The sequence below is a fragment of the Scyliorhinus canicula genome, chromosome 7, assembly GCF_902713615.1.
Source record: "Scyliorhinus canicula chromosome 7, sScyCan1.1, whole genome shotgun sequence".
Classification (NCBI taxonomy): domain Eukaryota; kingdom Metazoa; phylum Chordata; class Chondrichthyes; order Carcharhiniformes; family Scyliorhinidae; genus Scyliorhinus; species Scyliorhinus canicula.
This window is the reverse complement of record NC_052152.1, coordinates 126,744,800-126,764,353: the sequence shown is the minus strand read 5'-3', so window position 1 is coordinate 126,764,353 and position 19,554 is coordinate 126,744,800. Positions and strand designations below refer to the sequence as shown.

Below are 19,554 nucleotides of genomic sequence, written 5' to 3'. Positions count from 1 at the left end.
GGTAAAACCGGAATTCCATCAAGCTAACTTGATCGTGTTTTTTGGGGAAGTGACGAAGGTGATTGCTGAGGGTAGGGCAGTGGATGTTGTCTACATTGACTTCAGTAAGGCCTTTGACAAGGACCCTCATGGCAGACTGGTACAGAAGGTGAAATCGCACGGGATCAGAGGTGAGTTGGCAAATTGGATACAGAACTGGCTCGGTCGTAGAAGATAGAGGGTAGCAGTGGAAGGGTGTGTTTCTGAATGGAGGGCTCAGACTAGTGGCGTTCCTCAGGGATCAGTGCTGGGACTTTTGCTGTTGTATTATATATAAATAATTAACTGGTTTGACTAGTAAGTTTGCGGACGACACAAAAGGGTGGTGGGATTGTGGATAGTGATGAGGACAGTCAGAGGATACAGCAGGATATAGATCGGTTGGAGACAGGCGGAGAGATGGCAGATGGAGTTTAATCCGGACAAATGTGAGATATGCATTTTGGAAGGTCTAATACAGATGGGAAATATGCAGTAAATGGCAGAACTATTAAGAGTATTGATAGGCAGAGGGATCTGGGTGTACAGATACACAGGTCACAAAGTGCAACGCAGGTGGAGAAGGTAGTCAAGAAGGCATACAGCATGCTTGCCTTCATCAGCTGGGGCATTGAGTTTAAAAATTGGCAAATCATGTTGCAGCTTTGTAGAACCTTAGTTAGGCCGCACTTGGAATACAGTGTTCAATTCTGGTCGTCACACTACCAGAAGTTGTGGAGGCTTTGGAGAGGGTACAGAAAAGATTTACCAGGATGTTCCTGGTATGGAGGGCATTCGCTATGAGGAAAGGTTGGAGAAACTTGGTTTGTTTTCACTGGAACGACGGAGGTTGAGGGGCGACCTGATAGAGGCCTACAAAAGTAAGAGGGTATGGACAGAGTGGATAGTCAGAAGCTTTTTCCCAGGGTGAAAGAGTCAATTGCTAGGGGACATAGGTTTAAGGTGCGAGGGGACATGGTTTAAAGGAGATGTCGAGGCATGATTTTTTACACAGAGAGTGGTGGGAGCCTGGACATCGCCATACCCCTCCCACACACACTGTAATCAATCCCACCCTCCCCACACACTGTAATCAATCCCCCTCCCCACACACACTGTAACCAATCCCCCCTCCCCCTCACACTAATCAATTCCCCCTCCCCACACACACTGTAATCTATCCCCCTCTCCACACACACTGTAATCAATCCCCCCTTCCCACACACAATGTAATCAAACCCCCTCCCCCACACACACTGTAATCAATCCCCCCTCCCCCACACACACTGTAATCAATCCCCCCTCCCCACACACACTGTATTCAATCCCCCCTCCCCCACACACACTGTAATCAATCCCCCCTCCCCCCACACACTGTAATCAATCCCCCCTCCCCACACACACTGTAATCAATCCCCCCTCCCCATACATACTGTAATCAATCCCCCCTCCCCCACACACTGTAATCAATCCCCCCTCCCCACACACACTGTAATCAATCCCCCCTCCCCACACCCACTGTAATCAATCCCCCCATTCCCCCACACACTGTAATCAATCCCATCTCTCCCCACACACACTGTAATCAATCCCCCTTCCTACACACACTGTAATCAATCCCCCCTCCCCCACAAACACTGTAATCAATCCCCCCTCCCCCCACACACACTGTAATCAATCCCTCCCTCCCCACACACACTGTAATCAATCCCCCCTCCCCCCACACAATGTAATCAATCCCACCTCCCCACACACACTAATCAATCCCCCATCCCACACATTGTAATCAATCCCCCCTCCCCCCACACACACTGTACTCAATACCCCTCCCACACACACTGTAATCAATCCCACCCTCCCCACACTCTGTAATTAATCCCCCCCCCCACACACACTGTAACCAATCCCCCCTCCCCCTCACACTAATCAATTCACCCCTCCCCACACACACTGTAATCTATCCCCCTCCCCCCACACACTGTAATCAATCCCCCCTTCCCACACACAATGTAATCAAACCCCCTCCCCACACACACTCTAATCTATCCCCTTCCCCACACACACTAATCAATCCCCCTCCCACACACACTGTAATCAATCGCCCTTCCTACACACAGCGTAATCAATCCCCCCTCCCCCACACACACTGTAATCAATCCCCCCTCCCCACGCACACTATAATCAATCCCTCTCCCCACGCACTCTGTAATTAATCCACCCTTCCCCCACACAGTGTAATCAATCCCCCCTTCCCACACACACTGTAATCAATCCCCCCATCTCACACATACTGTAATCAATCCTCCCTCCCCCACACACTGTAATCAATCCCCCCTCCCCACACACACTGTAATCAATCCCCCCTCCCCACACACACTGTAATCAATCCCCCCTTCCCACACACACTGTAATCAATCCCTCCATTCCCACACACACTGGAATCAATCCCATCTCTCCCCACACACACTGTAATCAACCCCCCCTTCCTACACACACTGTAATCAATCCCCCCTCCCCCACACACACTGTAATCAATCCCCAATCCCCCCACACACTGTAATCAATCCCAATCCCCCCACACACTGTAATCAATCCCGCCCTCCCCACACACACTGTAATCAATCCCCCTCCCCACACACACTGTAATCAATCCCCCCTCCCCACACACACTGTAATCAATACCCCTCCCACACACACTGTAATCAATCCCACCCTCCCCACACACACTGTAATCAATCCCCCTCCCCACATACACTGTAACCAATCCCCCCTCCCCCTCACACTAATCAATCCCCCCTCCCCACACACACTGTAATCTATCCCCCTCCCCACACACACTGTAATCAATCCCCTCTTCCCACAAACAATGTAATCAAACCCCCTCCCCACACACACTCTAATGTATCCCCCTCCCCACACACACTAATCAATCCCCCCTCCCATACACACTGTAATCAATCATCCTTCCTAAACACACTGTAATCAATCCCCCCTCCCCCACACACACTGTAATCAATCCCCCCTCCCCCCACACAATGTAATCAATCCCACCTCCCCACACACACTAATCAATCCCCCATCCCACACAGCGTAATCAATCCCCCCTCCCCCACACACACTGTAATCAATCCCCCCTCCCCACGCACACTGTAATCAATCCCCCTCCCCCCACACACTATAATCAATCCCTCTCCCCACGCACTCTGTAATTAATCCCCCCTTCCCCCACACAGTGTAATCAATCCCCCCTTCCCACACACACTGTAATCAATCCCCCCATCTCACACATACTGTAATCAATCCTCCCTCCCCCACACACTGTAATCAATCCCCCCTCCACACACACACTGTAATCAATCCCCCCTCCCCACACACACTGTAATCAATCCCCCCTTCCCACACACACTGTAATCAATCCCTCCATTCCCACACACACTGGAATCAATCCCATCTCTCCCCACACACACTGTAATCAACCCCCCCTTCCTACACACACTGTAATCAATCCCCCCTCCCCCACACACACTGTAATCAATCCCCATCCCCCCACACACTGTAATCAATCCCTCCCTCCCCACACACACTGTAATCAATCCCCCTCCCCACACACACTGTAATCAATCCCCCCTCACCACACACAATGCAATCAATCCCACCTCCCCACACACACTAATCAATCCCCCCATCCCACACAATGTAATCAATCCCCCCTCCCCCCACACACACTGTAATCAATACCCCTCCCACACACACTGTAATCAATCCCACCCTCCCCACACACACTGTAATCAATTCCCCCTCCCCACACACACTGTAATCTATCCCCTCTCCACACACACTGTAATCAATCCCCCCTTCCCACACACAATGTAATCAAACCCCCTCCCCCACACACACTGTAATCAATCCCCCCTCCCTCACACACACTGTAATCAATACCCCCTCCCCACACACACTGTATTCAATCCCCCCTCCCCCACACACACTGTAATCAATCCCCCCTCCCCCCACACACTGTAATCAATCCCCCCTCCCCACACACACTGTAATCAATCCCCCCTCCCCATACATACTGTAATCAATCCCCCCTCCCCCACACACTGTAATCAATCCCCCCTCCCCACACACACTGTAATCAATCCCCCCATCCCACACCCACTGTAATCAATCCCCCCATTCCCCCACACACTGTAATCAATCCCATCTCTCCCCACACACACTGTAATCAATCCCCCTTCCTACACACACTGTAATCAATCCCCCCTCCCCCACAAACACTGTAATCAATCCCCCCTCCCCCACACACACTGTAATCAATCCCTCCCTCCCCACACACACTGTAATCAATCCCCCCTCCCCCCACACAATGTAATCAATCCCACCTCCCCACACACACTAATCAATCCCCCATCCCACACATTGTAATCAATCCCCCCTCCCCCCACACACACTGTACTCAATACCCCTCCCACACACACTGTAATCAATCCCACCCTCCCCACACTCTGTAATTAATCCCCCCCCCACACACACTGTAACCAATCCCCCCTCCCCCTCACACTAATCAATTCACCCCTCCCCACACACACTGTAATCTATCCCCCTCCCCCCACACACTGTAATCAATCCCCCCTTCCCACACACAATGTAATCAAACCCCCTCCCCACACACACTCTAATCTATCCCCTTCCCCACACACACTAATCAATCCCCCTCCCACACACACTGTAATCAATCGCCCTTCCTACACACAGCGTAATCAATCCCCCCTGCCCCACACACACTGTAATCAACCCCCCTCCCCACGCACACTATAATCAATCCCTCTCCCCACGCACTCTGTAATTAATCCACCCTTCCCCCACACAGTGTAATCAATCCCCCCTTCCCACACACACTGTAATCAATCCCCCCATCTCACACATACTGTAATCAATCCTCCCTCCCCCACACACTGTAATCAATCCCCCCTCCACACACACACTGTAATCAATCCCCCCTCCCCACACACACTGTAATCAATCCCCCCTTCCCACACACACTGTAATCAATCCCTCCATTCCCACACACACTGGAATCAATCCCATCTCTCCCCACACACACTGTAATCAACCCCCCCTTCCTACAGACACTGTAATCAATCCCCCCTCCCCCACACACACTGTAATCAATCCCCAATCCCCCCACACACTGTAATCAATCCCCAATCCCCCCACACACTGTAATCAATCCCGCCCTCCCCACACACACTGTAATCAATCCCCCTCCCCACACACACTGTAATCAATCCCCCCTCACCACACACACTGTAATCAATACCCCTCCCACACACACTGTAATCAATCCCACCCTCCCCACACACACTGTAATCAATCCCCCTCCCCACATACACTGTAACCAATCCCCCCTCCCCCTCACACTAATCAATCCCCCCTCCCCACACACACTGTAATCTATCCCCCTCCCCACACACACTGTAATCAATCCCCTCTTCCCACAAACAATGTAATCAAACCCCCTCCCCACACACACTCTAATGTATCCCCCTCCCCACACACACTAATCAATCCCCCCTCCCATACACACTGTAATCAATCATCCTTCCTAAACACACTGTAATCAATCCCCCCTCCCCCACACACACTGTAATCAATCCCCCCTCCCCCCACACAATGTAATCAATCCCACCTCCCCACACACACTAATCAATCCCCCCATCCCACACATTGTAATCAATCCCCCCTCCCCCCACACACACTGTACTCAATACCCCTCCTACACACACTGTAATCAATCCCACCCTCTCCACACACTGTAATTAATCCCCCCCCCACACACACTGTAACCAATCCCCCCTCCCCCTCACACTAATCAATTCCCCCTCCCCACACACACTGTAATCTATCCCCCTCCCCCCACACACTGTAATCAATCCCCCCTTCCCACACACAATGTAATCAAACCCCCTCCCCACACACACTCTAATCTATCCCCTTCCCCACACACACTAATCAATCCCCCTCCCACACACACTGTAATCAATCGCCCTTCCTACACACAGCGTAATCAATCCCCCCTCCCCCACACACACTGTAATCAATCCCCCCTCCCCACGCACACTGTAATCAATCCCCCTCCCCCCACACACTATAATCAATCCCTCTCCCCACGCACTCTGTAATTAATCCCCCCTTCCCCCACACAGTGTAATCAATCCCCCCTTCCCACACACACTGTAATCAATCCCCCCATCTCACACATACTGTAATCAATCCTCCCTCCCCCACACACTGTAATCAATCCCCCCTCCACACACACACTGTAATCAATCCCTCCTCCCCACACACACTGTAATCAATCCCCCCTTCCCACACACACTGTAATCAATCCCTCCATTCCCACACACACTGGAATCAATCCCATCTCTCCCCACACACACTGTAATCAACCCCCCCTTCCTACACACACTGTAATCAATCCCCCCTCCCCCACACACACTGTAATCAATCCCCAATCCCCCCACACACTGTAATCAATCCCTCCCTCCCCACACACACTGTAATCAACCCCCCTCCCCACACACACTGTAATCAATCCCCCCTCACCACACACAATGCAATCAATCCCACCTCCCCACACACACTAATCAATCCCCCCATCCCACACAATGTAATCAATCCCCCCTCCCCCCACACACACTGTAATCAATACCCCTCCCACACACACTGTAATCAATCCCACCCTCCCCACACACACTGTAATCAATCCCCCTCCCCACATACACTGTAACCAATCCCCCCTCCCCCTCACACTAATCAATCCCCCCTCCCCACACACACTGTAATCTATCCCCCTCCCCACACACACTGTAATCAATCCCCTCTTCCCACAAACAATGTAATCAAACCCCCTCCCCACACACACTCTAATGTATCCCCCTCCCCACACACACTAATCAATCCCCCCTCCCATACACACTGTAATCAATCGTCCTTCCTAAACACACTGTAATCAATCCCCCCTCCCCCACACAAACTGTAATCAATCCCCCCTCCCCCCACACACTGTAATCAATCCCCCTCCCACACACACTGTAATCAATCGCCCTTCTTACACACACTGTAATCAATCCCCCTCCCCCACACACACTGTAATCAATCCCCCCCTCCCCACGCACACTGTAATCAATCCCCCTCCCCACACACACTATAATCAATCCCTCTCCCCACGCACACTATAATTAATCCCCCCTTCCCCCACACAGTGTAATCAATCCCCCCTTCCCACACACACTGTAATCAATCCCCCTCCCCACACATACTGTAATCAATCCCCACTCCCCACACACACTGTAATCAATCCCCCTCCCCACACACACTGTAATCAATGCCCCCTTCCCCCACACACTGTAATCAATCCCCCCTTCCCACACACACTGTAATCAATCCCCCCTCCCCACACACACTGTAATCAATCCCCCCTCCCCACACACACTGTAATGAATCCCCCCATCCCACACACACTGTAATCAATCCCCCCTCCCCACACACTGTAATCAGCCCATCTCTCCCCACACACACTGTAATCAATCCCCCTTCCTACACACACTGTAATCAATCCCCCCTCCCCCACAAACACTGTAATCATCCCCCTCCCCCACACACCTGTAATCAATCCCCTCCACACAACCCCACACACTGGTAATCAAACCCCCTCCCCACACACTGTAATCAATATTGCCCCCCTCCCCACACACACAGTAATCAATCCCCCCCACACACTGTAATCAACCCCCCCCCCCCACACACACTAATGCATCCCCCCTCCCCCCACACACTGTAATCAATCCACCTCCCCCACACACACTGTAATCAATCCTCAACTCCCACACACACCATGAATAATCTCCCCTCCCCCCCCACCACTGTAATCAATCCCCCTCCCCCACACACTGTAATCATCCCCCCTCCCCACACATACTGTAATCAATCCCTCCTCCCCCACACACACTGTAATCAATCCCCCCTCCCCACACACACTGTAATCAATCTCCCCTTCCCACACACAGTGTAATCAATCCCCCCTCCCCACACACACTGTAATCAATCCCACCCTCCCCACACACACAGTAATCAATCCCCCTCCGCACACACTGTAATCAATCCCACCTCTCCCCACACACTGTAATCAATCCCCCCTCCCCCACACACACTGTAATCAATCCCCCCTCCCCACACACACTGTATTCAATCCCCCTCCCCCACACACACTGTAATCAATCCCCCCTCCCCCTCACACTAATCAATCCCCCTCCCACACACACTTAATCAAACCACCCTCCCCCCACAAACCCTGTAATCAATCCCCCTTCCCCCCACACTGAAATCACTCCCCCCTCCCCACACACAATGTAATCAATCCCACCTTCCCACACACACTAATCAATCCCCCCATCCCACACATTGTAATCAATCCCCCCTCCCCCCACACACACTGTAATCAATACCCCTCCCACACACACTGTAATAAATCCCACCCTCCCCACACACTGTAATCTATCCAACTCCCCCCACACACTGTAACCAATCCCCCCTCCCCCTCACACTAATCAATCCCCCCTCCCCACACACACTGTAATCAATCCCCCCTTCACACACACACACAATGTAATCAAACCCCCTCCCCACACACACTGTAATCAATCCCTCCCTCCCCACACACACTGTAATAAATCCCCCCTCCCCCCACACTTTAATCAATCCCCTCCCCACACACACTGTAATCAACCCCCCTCCCCACACACACTAATCAATCCCCCCTCCCACACACACTGTAATCAATCCCCCCTCCCCCACACACACTGTATTCAATCCCCCCTCCCCCACAAACTCTGTAATTAATCCCCCCTTCCCACACACACTGTAATCAATCCCCTCCACACACTGTAATCCATCCCCCTCCCCACACACACTGTAATCAATCCCCCTCCCCACACACTGTAATCAATCCCCCCATCCCACACATACTGTAATGAATCCCCCCTCCCCCACACACACTGTAATCAATCCCCCTCCCCACACAAACTATAATCAATTCCCCCTCCCCACGCACACTGTAATTAATCCCCCTTTCCCCCACACAGTGTAATCAATCCCCCTTCCCACACACACTGAAATCAATCCCCCTCCCCCCACACAATGTAATCAATCCCACCTCCCCACACACACTACTCAATCCCCCCATCCCACACATTGTAATCAATCCCCCCTCCCCCCACACACACTGTAATCAATCCACCCTCCCCCCACAAACCCTGTAATCAATCCCCCTTCCCCACGCACACACTGAAATCAATCCACCCTCCCCACACACAATGTAATCAATCCCACCTCCCCACACACACTAATTAATCCCCCCATCCCACACATTGTAATCAATCCCCCCTCTCCGCACACACACTGTAATCAATACCCCTCCCACACACACTGTAATCAATCCCACCCTCCCCACACTCACTGTAATCAATCCCCCTCCCCACACCCACTGTAACCAATCCCCCTCCCCCTCACACTAATCAATCCCCCCTCCCCACACACACTGTAATCAATCCCCCCTTCCCACACACAATGTAATCAAACCCCCTCCCCACACACACTCCAATCTATCCCCCTCCCCACACACACTGTAATCAATCCCCCTCCCCCCACACACACTGTAATCAATCCCTCCCTCCCCACACTCACTGTAATCAATCCCCCCTCCCCCCACACATTTTAATAATTCCCCTCCCCACACACACTGTAATCAATCCCCCCTCCCCCACACACACTGTAATCAATCCCCCCTCCCCACACACAATGTAATCAATCCCCCCTCCCCCACACACACTGTAATCATCCCCCCTTCCCACCCACAGTGTAATCGATCCCCCCTCCCCACACACACTGTAATCAATCCCCGCTCCCCACACACTGTATTCAATCCCCCTCCCCCACACACACTGTAATCAATCCCCCCTCCCCCTCACACTAATCAATCCCCCTTCCCCACACACATTTAATCAAACCCCCTCCCCACATACACTGTAATCTATTCCCCTCCCCCCACACACTGTAATCTATCCCCCTCCCCCCACACACTGTAATCCATCTCCCCTCCCCCACACACACTGTAATCAATCCCCCCTCCCCACACACACTGTAATCAATCTCCCCTTCCCACACACAGTGTAATCAATCCCCTCCCCCCACACTGTAATCAATCCCCCCTCTCCACACCCACTGTAATCAATCCCCCCTCCCCACACACACTGTAATCAATCTCCCCTTCCCACACACAGTGTAATCAATCCCCTCCCCCCACACTGTAATCAATCCCCCCTCCCCACACATACTGTAATCAATCCCCCCTCCCCCACACACACTGTAATCAATCCCCCCTCCCCACACACACTGTAATCAATCTCCCCTTCCCACACACAGTGTAATCAATCCCCCCTCCCCCCCACACACTGTAATCAATCCCACCCTCCCCACACACACAATAATCAATCCCCCTCCGCACACACTGTAATCAATCCCCCCTCCCCCACACACACTGTAATCAATCCCCCCTCCCCCACACACACTTTAATCAATCCCCCCTCCCCCACACACACTGTAATCAATCCGCCTTCCCACACACACTGTAATCAATCCCCCTTCCCACACACACTCTAATCAACCCCCCTCTCCACACCCACTGCAATCAATCCCCCTCCCCCTCACACTAATCAATCCCCCTTCCCACACACACTGTAATCAATCCCCCTTCCCACACACTATAATCAACCCCCCTCCCCACACCCACTGCAATCAATCCCCCTCCCCCTCAGACTAATCAATTCCCCCTCTCCCACACACTCTAATCAATCCCCCTCCGCACACACACACTGTAATCAATCTCCCCTTCCCACACACACTGTAATCAATCCCCCCCTCCCCGCACACACTGTAATCCATGCGCCTCCCCACACACACTGTAATCAATCCCTCCCTCCCCACACACACTGTAATCAATCCCCCCTCTCCACACACTGTAATCAATCCCTCCCTCCCCCCCACACACACTGTAATCAATCCCTCCCTCCCCACACACACTGTAATCAATCCCCCCTCCCCACACACTGTAATCAATCCCCCCTCCCCACACACACTGTAATCAATCCCCCCTCCCCACACACACTGTAATCAATCCCCCCTCCCCACACACACATGCACTGTAATTACTCACTCAAAGTCTCTCTCACATACACACTGTAATTCATCCCCTCCCCACATACATTAGAATCCACCCCCCCCCCTCACACTCACACACTGTACTCACTCACTTACGGTCTATAATCCATCCCCTCCCCACACATACTGCAATTAATAAATCCCTATTGGAAAGGGTCACCTCACTTGAAACTTTAGCTCTTTTCTCACTCTTCACATGCTGCCAGACCCGCTGAGAATTTCCAACATTTTCTCTTTGGTCTGTAATTAATACCCCCCTCACACACACACAATAATCAGTCTCTCTCTCTCTCTCTCTTCTCCCCCCCCCCCCCCCCCCCCCCCCCCCAACCCACCTTTCCGTATACATAGAACATAGAACAGTACAGCACAGAACAGGCCCTTCGGCCCTCAATGTTGTGCCGAGCCATGATCACCCTACACAAACCCACGTATCCACCCTATACCCGTAACCCAACAACCCCCCTTAACCTTACTTTTATTAGGACACTATGGGCAATTTAGCATGGCCAATCCACCTAACCCGCACATCTTTGGACTGTGGGAGGAAACCGGAGCACCCGGAGGAAACCCACACACACAGGGGGAGGACGTGCAGACTCCACACAGACAGTGACCCAGCCGGGAACTGAACCTGGGACCCTGGAGCTGTGAAGCATTTATGCTAACCACCATGCTCGTCCTGTTGGTGTGTGGCTGTGGCCCTTCAGGCAACATTATTAAATGATCTTGTGAAGAGGAAAAGCATTCCTGAGACTTGTGTTGGGATGTGCCTGGGCCTCTGTGCAGGTTGCAGTCTCAGGTGAAAGGGAGCTTGTGATCTCCACCATTGTTTCTGTGACCCGCATCTCGGGTCATGACCCATAGTTTGGGAACTGCTGACCTGGACAATATGGCATTAAAAGTTTTTTTAAATGTTTAGTGTTTGACATACATTGTGGCAGTATTAAAGATTTGAGGGAAGAATCTGCAGTGTACGTTCATGTCATATAACCAGTATTTTTTATCTCTTGTAGTCTGATCCTCTTGGCTTAAATGCAACTGTGGAATCGGGTGAAGGAGATTCAGCAGCTGATAGTAAACAACGGAAGCGGCGACATTCTGAGGATACCCAGCAGCAGTCAGCAAACAGCTTCAAAAAACCCAGGGTAGGTTTTATCTGATACCGGTTGCAAAAAGAAAACTTTGTATTCTCTCCCACCTATGTAAAAGTCAATGAACTTTTTATGCTCCTTTTACTTTGGAAAACCAGAATTCAACAACAGAGCTGCAGTGTAAATGGCTTTTTGCTATCATCTAAATGAGATGGCCATGGAATATAGAATCATGTCTTTGTGTAGCAGCATACAAGGAAGTGATTTACACCATTGTCTGCTCTTCAGCAGAGCTGACCAATTAGTCTCAGTCCCCTGCTTCCTTATCATTGCCCTGTAAATTTTCCAACTTATTTATCCAATTCCCTTTGAAAGATGGTCATGGAATATAGAATCATGTCTTTGTGCAGCAGCATACAAGGAAGTGATTTACAACTTATTTCTCCAATTCCCTTTAAAAGTATTGATTGAATCTGCTCCCACCACCCTTTCAGTGCAGTTGATGTAGTCTACATGGACTTCAGTAAGGCTTTTGACAAGACCCCACATGGGAGACTGATCAAGAAGGTAAGAGCCCATGGGATACAGGGCAATTGCCAAATTGGATCCAAAATTGGCTGATTGACAGAGGCAGAGGACAATGGTCAAAGGTTATTTTTGTGTTTGGAATCCTGTGTCCAGTGGTGTACCACCGGGATCGATGCTGGGTCTCTTGGTATTTCTAGTGTATATTAATGATCTAAACGTGAATGTGGGAGGTAAGATCAGTAAGGACACAGATGACACAAATATTATTGGTGTTGTAAATAGCAAGGAGGAAACCTTTATATTACAGGACACTATAGAGCTGGTCAGATGGACAGAACAGTGGCAAACGGAATTTAACCCTGAAAAGTGTGAAGTGATGCATTTTGGGAGGACAGAAGCACACTAGGAAGTACAGAGGGTCAGAGGGATTTTGGGGTGCATGCCATAGATCCTTGAAGGCAACAGGATAGGTAATAAGATGGTTAAGAAGGCATATGTAATGCTTGCCTTTATTTGCTGAGGCATGGAATACGAGAGCAGGGAGGTTATGATGGAGCTGTTAGGGCAGCACGGTGGCCTAGTGGTTAGCACAACCGCCTCACGGCACTGAGGTCCCAGGTTCGATCCCGGCTCTGGGTCACTGTCCGTGTGGAGTTTGCACATTCTCCCCGTGTCTGCATGGGTTTCGCCCCCACAACCCAAAAATGTGCAGAGTAGGTGGATTGGCCACGCTAAAGTGCCCCTTAATTGGAAAAAATAATTGGGTAATCTAAATTTTTTTTAAAAAGAAATGATGGAGCTGTTGAAAACACTTGTTAGGCGACAGTTAGAGTACTGTGCAGTTCTGGTTGCCACACTATATATTGCAGTACAAAGGGGCAGAGGAGATTCACCAGGATGTTGCCTGGACTGAGCGTTTCAGCTATGAAGAGAGGCTGATTAGGCTGTGGGTGTTCTACTTAGAGCAGAGAATGTTGAATGGGGGTCATAATCAAGCTGACCAAAATTATGAGGGATAAAGCTGGGGTAGAATCATAGAATCCCTACTGTGCAGAAGAAGGTCATTCGACCCATCGAGTCTGTACCGACCCTCCGACAAGCACCTTACCAAGGCCCAATCCCCGCCCTATCCCAAGCCTTTGGACACTTAGGGGCAATTTAGCATGGCCAAACCACCTAACCCGGGCATTTTCAAAGTCGGGGTCGCGACCCGCAGGTGGGTCACGGGTGGGTGTCAGAAGGGCCGTGGAGCCGTCCATCGCGACGCTTCCGATTGCGCAGATTTGCACATGACAGCCGCGGCATCCGGCTTTTAACAATGCCGGCTGCGCGCGGCCTTCAAAATGAAGGCCACAACCATATAAAAAAAATGCGGGCGCACTGCGCATGAATGCCCACTCATCGGTGCGTGGAACCACTGTGGTACCACGCAAATTTGCGCAATCGGAGATGCTGGGGACGAGTCATTAAAAATTTAATGTCATGTTCCTGCCTGAAGGGAGGCTGAGAGGTCACGCCACCCCGTACGTCGACGTCACGTGCTTTGGGCGCGGTTGCAATTCCTCCATTTTGTCAGCAGCAAACAAGGTAAGAGAAAATGGTGTGTCCCGAAGGTCGGCCAGCGTGGATCCTGGAATACAAGTTTGAAAAACACTGACCTAACCTTCACATCTTTGGGGCTGTGGGAGGAAACCGGAGCACCTGGAGGAAATCCACGCAGACACTGGGAGAATGTGCAAAATCCACAGATGGTCACCCAAGGTCAGAATTGAACCTGGGTCCTTGCTGCTGTGAGCCAACGGTGCTAACCACTGGGCCACCTTAGATCGGAAGGAACTTTTCCCTTTAGTAGAGTGGTCAGTAACTGGGGCATAGATTTAACGTGAGGGGATTTGAGGAAAAACTTTCACTCAGAGGGCTGTGAGAATCTGGAACTCACTGTCTGAAAGGTGGTAGAGGCAAGAACCCTCACAACATTTAAGAAGCATTTAGCTGAGTACTTGAAACGCCACAGCATACAACGCCATGGTCTGAATGCTGGAAAATGGGATTAGAATAGTTAGGTGCTTGATGGCCAGCTCAGACACAATGGGCCGAAGTACCCCTTTGTGCTGTAAAATGTCTATGACTCTGACAGTACATTCCAAATCATAACTAGCTACATATAAAGGAATTTTCTCATGTCACCTCTGGTCTTTTGCCTCTGTTCAAACCCAACTTCTTAGGTCACTTGATATAACTGAAGGCCCTCCACCATTGTAGTAAATCTTTGTAGAACATGGTCCATTTTTAGATCATCCTCGTTTTCATCATCAGAGAATACAATGTCCTTTTCCATGGGTATGCTGTGGACATCACCACACCTCTCTTAACTCTTTCATTGTCTCCAAGTTGTCATATTGCTCTTGGCACTCAATACTGGATGGTCAGAAATTTTCTCCAACTAAATATTGGAAGACAGAAGCCATTGTCTTTGACCCAACCTCTCCCTGACAAATATACCAGTCTGTTTGCAATCTTTTGATCTTGAGATGAGCGATATATCTATGCCAGCTCTAAGACTGCCTATTGGGCGGTACGGTGGCACAGTGGTTAGCACTGCTGCCTCACAGCTTCAGGGACCCAGGTTCAATTCCGGCCTTGGGTGACTGTGTGGAGTTTGCACTTCCTCCCCGTGTTGCGTGGGTTTCCTCCGGGTGCTCCGGTTTCAAGATGGTGGGTGACTTGGAGGAAAACCTCCAGGTGGTGATGTTCCCATTTATCTGCTGCCCTTATCCTTCTAGGTGGTAGTGGTCGTGGGGAACTCACAATAGTTCCAAAAACATGTAGCAAGGCAGAGTAATGAAATAGTCAGGAACCCAACTTCAGGAACTGCAGCAAATGGCAAACTACAAGAAGTATACTGGTTAAACCAAAAATGAAAAATAATAAACAAGCAAATAAAACATCAGTCCTGAAGGAATAGCTCATAGGTTAGGAGGAATAGCTCAATTACCAGTTCTATATACTACTGCATGGAGTATAAGGAGTAAACTAGATGAGCTGCAGGCACAAATGCAAATTGAAGATTCATTAAGATGTAGTAGCTATTACAGAGGAATGGCTGCAGGATGGTCGGGACCAGGAACTAAATATAGTTGATTATAACGTTTACAGGAGAGACGGTGGCATAGTGGTATTGTCGCTGAACTAGTAATCCAAAGACGCAGTGTGGGGACCCAAGTTCAAATCCCACCATGACCGATGGTAAAATTTGAATTCAATAAAAAATCTGGATTTACCGGTGATCATGAAACCGTTGCCAATTGTTGTAAAAACCCACCTGGTTCACTAATGTCCTATAGGGAAGGAAATCTGTTGTCCTTACCTGGTCTGGCTAATTACTCTTCAAAATGACCTCCGGAATCGGCAATAAATGCTGGCCCAGCCAGCGATGGCCACAACCCGTGAGTTGGCAGAGAGGGTGGTTGGAAATACTATCATCGCAATAATGAGGGAGGATATAAATGGCTCCAAATAAGGGACACGTGGCCAATCCACCTACCCTGCCCATCTTTTGGGTTGTGTGGGGCGAGACTTATGCAGACACTGGGAGAATGTGCAAACTCCACACGGACAGTGGCCCGGGGCCGGAATCGAACCTGGGCCCTCAGCGCCGTAGGCAGAAGTGCTAACCACTGCGCCACCGTGCCGCCCGTAAAGCAGAGTAGTATTAATGGGGATTTCAATTTGCACTTAAATTGGGAGAAGGAGACCAGCAGATGTCAGAAAAGTAGTGAACTTCTGGAATATGTTCAGGGTAGTTTCCTGCAGCAGGATGTTTTAATAACCTTTATTGTCACAAGTAGGCTTACATTAACACTGCAATTAAGTTACTGCGAAAAGCCCCTAGTCGCCACATTCCGGCGCCTGTTCGGGTACACAGAACAGATGCAACAAGGAGACAGGCAATATTAGATTTAGTTATGAGTAGTTAGCTAAATTTAATTAGTTGCCTAACTGTGCGCAAACATTTATCAAATAGTGACCACAACATGATTGAATTCAGTGAAGCGTTTGAAAGTCAAAAGCACGATTCAAGTACTAGAATTTTAGACTCCAGCAATTCCCTCCCACAGATGTTCGACTAACCGGTCTGTAATCCCTGTTTTCCCCTTTTTACCGTTCTTAAATTGTTAAGTGACGTGCAATTTTCCAATCCAGAGGGACTACTCCTGAATCTAGGGAACTCTTAAAGATTATAATTAGGGCATCTGCAATGTGTTCCCCTAGTTTCTTTAACACAGTCAGATGGAAACTGTCAAGTGCTAGGGATTTGTCACTTTGATTTCAACAGGCCATTCAAATAGTATTGCCCCGAGAGAGCGCAGAACGGGGAGTGCAGGAGCTACAGGGAATGGAGGTGCACGCCTTCCGTCCAAAAGCGTCTCCCGCACCTCTTCGGTACGTTGGGCGAGGCGAGGTCCGGATCGACGCCAGTGGCTGTCGGACACTCCTCCCCGAAGGGAGCCTTCTCCAGAACCAATGGATGAGGAGACATGTCCATGTCGGACTTGTGGGCGCTGACCCCGTCGCTGATGCCGGTCCTGGGGGCACCAGAGGCACCGACGTTCCGACAGAAACTGGGGCCAGCCCAGGGGCCATACCTTCCATTTGGATGAACCTGCATCGGGTTGGCAGCTCCCCGTGTGGCCCCCATTAAGGAGACAGTATGGGTCAATGGTCACTCGCTTGAGATGGAGTTGGACACTGGCGCAGTGGTCTCCGTGACCGCCCAGAGGACATTCGACCGCATCAAGCAGGGGATACAGACCCTTACATTAATTGACACACAGGCCAGGTTGGCCACCTACATGGGGGAACCATTGGACATTGCAGGAACTACGATGGCCCCTGTTGTTTATGGACACCAGGAGGGGTATTTCCCACTTATCGTGGTGCGCAGCCATGGGCCCAGCCTGTTGGGTCGGGACTGGTTGCGCCATTTGGGGCTGTAGTGGCAGCACATCCTCCAAACAGGTTCTGGGACGGTACCCAGATGTATTCCAGCCCGGTTTGGGTAAAATAAAAAGGGCCGTTGCCCGTATCCAAGTCGAACCAGGAGCCACGCCGCGCTATTTCCGGGGCGCATCCGGTGCTTTACGCCTTGCTCAAGAAGGTAGAAGGGGAGCTCACTCGTTTGGAGACCTTGGGTATTATCAGGCTCGTCCGTTTCGCTGACTGGGCAGCACCAATTGCACCTGTAATGAAGCCAGATCCCACAGTTCTCTTGTGGGGCGACTATAAACTTACAGTGAATACGGCTTCCCAGCTCGACTGATATCCAATGCCTCACATAGAGGATCTCTACGCAAAGCTTGCAGGTGGACTCACGTTCACAAAATTAGATATGAGTCACGCCTACCTACCGTTGGAGCTGGACCCTGCCTCCCGGCCATATGTAACTATCAACACAGCCTGTGTGAATATAAACGGTTGTCCTTTGGGGTACCCAAATAACTGTAGTGTATTGTAACTGATGAATTTTGAAAACCTAGTGTGTCTGGGCGAACTCCGAATCACGCAATAAGCATCGACGCTTAGGTTTCAAAATTCAGCCTTGCAAATAAACTTAACAGATAAGGTTAACTCGGCAAGGAGTACCCAGAAACTCCCTCCAAATGCTATTTACGGCGGCAAAATCTGCCTTGTGTGTGTGTGTTTTTTTAAACGACACTTCGAGAGAGCACCAGAAGTATAATGAAATTTCGGGAAGCTTGCAATTAGACCCAGTTAGTTCATCTACAATACCTGACTCTATTATAAAATATAGTCAGGGACCCTGACTATATTTTATAATAGAGTCAGGTATTGTAGATTAACTGGGTCTAATTGCAAGCTTCCCGAAATTTCATTATACTTCTGGTGCTCTCTCGAAGTGTTGTTTAAAAAAACACACACACACAAGGCAGATTTTGCCGCCGTGAATAGCATTTGGAGGGAGTTTCTTGTTTCTGGGTACTCCTTGCCGAGTTAACCTTATCTGTTAAGTTTATTTGCAAGGCTGAATTTTGAAACCTAAGCGTCGATGCTTATTGCGTGATTCAGAGTTCGCCCAGACACACTAGGTTTTCAAAATTCATCAGTTACAATACACTTAAGCAACTGACTGTAGTGTATTGTAACTGATGAATTTTGAAAACCTAGTGTGTCTGGGCGAACTCTGAATCACGCAATAAGCATCGACGCTTAGGTTTCAAAATTCAGCCTTGCAAATAAACTTAACAGATAAGGTTAACTCGGCAAGGAGTACCCAGAAACTCCCTCCAAATGCTATTTACGGCGGCAAAATCTGCCTTGTGTGTGTGTGTTTTTTTAAACAACACTTCGAGAGAGCACCAGAAGTATAATGAAATTTCAGGAAGCTAATTAGACCCAGTTAATCTACAATACCTGACTCTCGCTGACCTGAGCTGCGCATTCCAATTTCCACCAAGAGGGCTAAATAGGCATAGCAGCTCAGAAACTGCAGCGCTCCGAAGAGGAAAAATTCCGAGCCAGTCTCAGAGTCTGAGGCATTATTCTCCTAAAGTTTGCTTTCAGCCCACTTGTGGCTGTTCAGCTTATTGTAGCCCAAACTAAGATTGTGAGGGTTTAA

At 50.0% G+C, this 19,554-nt stretch overlaps 1 protein-coding gene across 1 annotated transcript in view; it reads left to right on the top strand.

Annotated features, from left to right (window-relative positions):
- The window catches only part of pcif1 (phosphorylated CTD interacting factor 1), a 218,851-nt gene that overhangs the window by 70,799 nt on the left and 128,498 nt on the right, over window positions 1-19,554 (top strand). Inside the window, 1 exon segment of the mRNA XM_038802885.1 lies at window positions 12,312-12,443. Within this exon segment, the coding sequence (XP_038658813.1) occupies window positions 12,312-12,443 (132 nt within the window).